At 44.6% G+C, this 5,000-nt stretch overlaps 1 protein-coding gene and 1 long non-coding RNA gene across 2 annotated transcripts in view; both read left to right on the forward strand.

Annotated features, from left to right (window-relative positions):
- arsb (arylsulfatase B) overlaps positions 1–3,957 on the forward strand; it is a 4,676-nt gene extending 719 nt beyond the window's left edge. The window contains exons 2-8 of the mRNA XM_059541924.1: positions 523–709; positions 794–984; positions 1,345–1,552; positions 2,705–2,948; positions 3,054–3,124; positions 3,213–3,365; positions 3,477–3,957. Of these exons, the coding sequence (XP_059397907.1) occupies positions 523–709; positions 794–984; positions 1,345–1,552; positions 2,705–2,948; positions 3,054–3,124; positions 3,213–3,365; positions 3,477–3,730 (1,308 nt within the window). The 3' untranslated portion in view covers positions 3,731–3,957. The remainder of the gene's footprint in view (positions 1–522; positions 710–793; positions 985–1,344; positions 1,553–2,704; positions 2,949–3,053; positions 3,125–3,212; positions 3,366–3,476) is intronic.
- Positions 3,958–4,761: 804 nt separating this feature from the next.
- The window catches only part of LOC132130575 (uncharacterized), a 420-nt gene continuing 181 nt past the window's right edge, over positions 4,762–5,000 (forward strand). The window contains exon 1 of the long non-coding RNA XR_009428740.1: positions 4,762–4,978. This is a non-coding gene — a long non-coding RNA (uncharacterized LOC132130575). The remainder of the gene's footprint in view (positions 4,979–5,000) is intronic.

Raw genomic sequence — 5,000 nt, forward strand, 5'->3', positions numbered from 1 at the left:
TGTAGTACAGCAGTAACGAGCTGAAACTGAACTGAATTCAGTTCCTGAATAAGATCTGTGGTGTCAGTCATGAGGTTTGAGTTTAAGGAAGTAAAATAAAATGGAATAAAGTTAATATGACAGCTCTAAATAGATTTTTTAGTGCATTTTAGTGTGAAATATCTATAAACGTTCAATGTATGTATTCCGTACACTTATTGGTCATATTTAACAATTCAAGTATTTATTACATACCAGTTGTCCATAAAAAGGAATGAAATAAGTACATTGAATGCAATTGAATTGAACCCTATTGAGAATGTAACATCTAATTAATTTCCTGAATGTGATCTGTTGTGTCAAAAAGGGAATAGAATGTTGTTTTTACTAATGCATTTAATTTTTTTATGAATTTCCTATTAATATGCATGAGCCTGTGTTGACGTGTGTCCAAAGCCTGTCCAGTTTTACCCTGGTATTGTTGGAAGCAGCGTGGTTTATGCATCAGGAGTGTGTGTTGAGTACGCTCTGATTGTGTGTCAGATTCACACGGGTCTGCAGCATCAGATCATCTGGCCGTGTCAGCCCTACTGTGTTCCTCTGGATGAGAAGCTGCTGCCCGAGCTCCTGCAGGACGCTGGCTATCACACACACATGGTGGGCAAGTGGCACCTGGGCATGTTCAGCAAGGCCTGTCTGCCCACGCGCCGAGGATTCAGCAGCTTCTTCGGTACGCGCTTCAGCCTCAGGAACCAGGAACAGAAGAGTCAAAAGCTGGATCACGTGACACGCGTGTTGTTGTGTGTGTCTGCAGGTTACCTGACGGGTTCGGAGGACTACTTCAATCACACCAGGTGCAGTTTCATCACTCCTCTGAACGTGACGCGCTGCGCTCTGGACCTGCGAGACGGAGAGGACACGGCTGTCAACTACACAGGACTCTACTCCACTGAACTCTTCACCCAGAGAGCCACGGACATCATCACACGACACACACCTGAGAAAGTACACACACACACTCCTCAGAGCCTGTTCATAGCCACATAATCCTGAATATTCACAGACCCCCACAGCTATTATTATTCGGCCAATTATCTTCATTCATGTTTACTAAGCTACATGCTTTAACCAGGGTTATGATTATTAACTAAAACTAAAAGTGTCAAACAAAATTGAATGCACCAGTTTGCAATATCAAGCAACAAAATATGCTGGAAGTGGATGAGACTGGAAGCCAGACACGTTACATTTACAAATGCCATCTTTAGACAGAAATAAACCTTCTCATCAGACGTGTTGCTGCAGGTTTGCTCCGGTCTCTGGTCTTTCTGTCCGTGGTTTCTGAGGGTTTGTCTTGTGTTGCAGCCGTTGTTCCTGTATGTGGCGCTGCAGGCGGTTCACGGCCCCTTGCAGGTCCCTGAGCGCTACGTCGCCCCCTACAGCTTCATCAAGGACCAGCAGCGGCGCGAGTACGCCGGGATGGTGTCGGCCATGGACGAGGCGGTGGGGAACATCAGCCGAGCGCTGCAGGACTCAGGGCTCTGGGACAACACCGTCCTCATCTTCTCAACAGGTACTGAGAGCACCAGACCACACAATCTCTTCTTCTAGGGAGACCTGTATTTATCATCAGGACTCATGTGATTGAGCTCAGAGGACTTTATAAGATTCAATATTTCAATGAACTTTTGTTGCTGCTCTTATGGTGGCTGTTAATTATTTAGACAGTATTCAAAGGAGAATCAAATGATGTATTCCACATCATGTCAGAGAGTAAATGTGCATAATCAGTCAAAATGAATGAGTTTTGTGGGTTAAAAGGTCTTAAATCTGAGCCTTAAGTTTTAATTTCTTTAAGTCGAGGCATTAAATGTTGCAAAAATGTTTTATCTTCCTCAATATCTTCATCTTGTTTTCCAGTACCAATATCTAAACATCCTTAAATCAAGATACGTTTACTTGAGAAGTAAATCAAGAAATGAAGTCTTGTTTTCAGGGTTGCCAGATTGAGTCGATGGTTTTCAGCTCAAACACTCTTTTAAAAAAAACTGATTAAAATTTTATCACATAAACGGTAAAAGAGAACAAGCAAATATTACAAAAATGTCCAAACCTAAAGTATGTCAACTATTTGCAAACCGAAGCCAAAAAATGCACGAACTCATTTAACCCTCAGAAAAACAAAAGCATCGTTTTCAGTGTCGACAGCAAAAACAAGCCAATGCATATGTAGACAAAACCCCCCAAAAGATCAGAATTAAGCAACGTAATTAGTGCACCAGTCCAAGCTGATCAAAAACAGAAAGCCAGCAGATCTGGCAACACCGCTTGTTAGAAGAGAAATGAACAAGAACAAAGATCTGTCAGTGAAGAATGAAAACTTGTTTCCCTTTAATTAAGTTGAGTTTTCTGAGATATTTGTTCTTGTTTTAATCAGAAACTCACATAAAGCAGAAACGGCTTGTTTTATGTGACTTTTCTTCTCGGGGAAATGTTTGGTTGGTTTATAATTCTTCAGACATTTTCACTGGAAAACAAGACTTCTCTGGTTCGGAGCAGAGATATTTAAACCAATTATTGTTTATTTATATTTAGGAAAATGGATTGAAAACTAATGGACAAGTTGTACTTTTAAACCTGTCTTTGCTTGATCTTAAAAAGTCTTAAACTGGCACAGAAAGCCTGATCCGTCACAAGGTGGCGCTGTTCCCTCTCTGTCGGCCAGATAACGGCGGTCAGACCCTGACGGGAGGAAACAACTGGCCTCTGCGTGGCAGGAAGTGGTCTCTGTGGGAGGGAGGAGTCAGGGGCGTGGCCTTTGTGAGCGGCCCACTCATAGAGCAGCCTGGAGCTGTCAGTCGAGAGCTCATCCACGTCTCTGATTGGCTGCCTACGATTGTGGGTCTGGCCGGGGCGTCGACGAATGGAACCAAACCTCTGGACGGGTTCGACGTGTGGGGTGCTATCAGGTGAGAGCGAGCTGCTCTTCATCATCATCATCACTTCATCCTAATGATGAGACGAGCTGGACCTGCAGACAGGAAGTGTGTTTGAGTGTGTGTCTGTGCTTTCAGTCGCGGGAAAGCGTCTCCTCGAGTCGAGCTTCTGCACAACATCGACCCGCTGTATGTGGACACCGCTCCATGTGAGTCAGAGACCGGTTCACACCCAGACCAGAATCCGGTTTGACAGCAGACGCACCTGAGCTGTTCTGTCCTCTGTGTCTCCTTCAGGTCCTGGAGACGAGGTGTCCGGTGAGTTTCTGGAGGAGTCTTTGCGGTCATCAGCTTCTCGACCCGCTGCTCTCGGCTCTCGCTCAGAGTTTAACATCTCGGTTCACGCCGCCATTCGTTACAAGAACTGGAAGCTTCTCACCGGTTACCCAGGTAACGGTTAACTTCCCCATGTCAAAGGTCATTCTTTTCCCATATCTGCCTGATGAAGTTCTGGTTTCTTAGTAATGTTGAGCTGTCTGTTTGGCTGATGGTTTCTCTCAGGTTGTCCTCTGTGGTTTGCGCCCCCTGGTGGTGGTGCGCTGGAGGCGTCGGAGCCGCTGAAGCAGGTGATGCTGTTCGACATCGAGAAGGATCCCGAGGAGCGTGTGGAGGTGTCCCATCAGCGGCCGGAGGTGGTGTCCTTCCTGCTCAGACGCCTGCAGATGTACCAGAAGCAGGCCGTTCCCATCGTCTTCCCCCCCGACGACCCCCGCTGTGACCCTGAAACCACCGGAGCCTGGGGACCCTGGGAATGAGGAGGAGGACGAGTCATGAATGAGCTGAAGAGCATCAGTGATGAGACGCTCATGAACACTCATGAAGTTTAGAGAATATTTCTATCCTCTGCTCGAGGGTTTATATTTGTGTGTGTGTGTGTGTGTGTGTGTGTGGATCATGAAACAGAATCAAACTGTTTTTGATATTTACACATAAACATGTTTTCTCTACAATAAAAACATTCTCCAAGTTTCAGAACTCAAAACTAACTCCCCATTTTAAAATATGAATTATTCTGCCAAAAACAGAGATGTCACATAAATCAGTGAGATGTGTCTAACAATAGAGCAGATACTGATATAAACTGATCTAAATATCACTCTATATCTGCAGTGATGTGTGTCAGTGAGATGAGATGTAAATGATCCGCACATATGAAGAAATCAAGGCTCCTCAGAAGATGTGAGATGTTCTGGAGGCTTGTGAAGATCATTCCTCCGCTGAGGAACAGTGAAAGTAAAGCTTCTGGAAACAAACGCTCCTCAAAAGATCAGATTTGAGACTCTAAAACATGATTGATGGAGAATCAAGTAAAGCTGAGCTGCTTCAGTCCAGGAAGAGTTCATCTGGAGATATTACTGACCTTATTCTGACCTTTACTTGATCACAATCAGGAAAGATTTGAGTCGAGCTGAAGCTGGACGCTTGTACAGTTACACTACAAGAGATCTGAGCTGATAAAACACTCTGAAGGTTTCATGGTAAATTTTTAGAAATATGATAGAGTAGGTTTATAATGGTGTTGTTTATTGTTCAGCACTGATGGACTGGAGTGCTGTGGATTATTGTGATGTTTTTATCAGACTCTCATTCTGACGGCACCCATTCACTGCAGAGCATCCATTGATGAGACACTGATGCAATGCTACATTTCTACAAGAAACAAACTCGTCCTGATCTCAGATGATCTGAGGGAGAGCACTTTTAGTTTGATATGAAGCTCTCTCTCTGTCTGGTCCGGTGATGTCAGCTCCTCAGGATCAGTTCTGGTCAGTCGACTGTCTTCTGTGTCTTCATCAGTCTGAAGTGTGTTTGTGCTTCGCTTTAGAGATGACAACAGATTGAAAAGCCATTAGAGAGGAGGAGACAGACTTTTCCAGAGACGGCACAGAAACTACAGCTGACTTCCTGTAATCGCACCCTCCCCCTCCTCTGCACTTCCTGTGCTTGTGGAATGGTGCTCTGTGATTGGCTGGAGCAGAAGCTCAGTGTCTCCACATGTCTCTGTATCTTTCAGATCCTGTTTGA

The sequence above is a fragment of the Carassius carassius genome, chromosome 47 (assembly GCF_963082965.1).
Source record: "Carassius carassius chromosome 47, fCarCar2.1, whole genome shotgun sequence".
Taxonomy (NCBI): domain Eukaryota; kingdom Metazoa; phylum Chordata; class Actinopteri; order Cypriniformes; family Cyprinidae; genus Carassius; species Carassius carassius.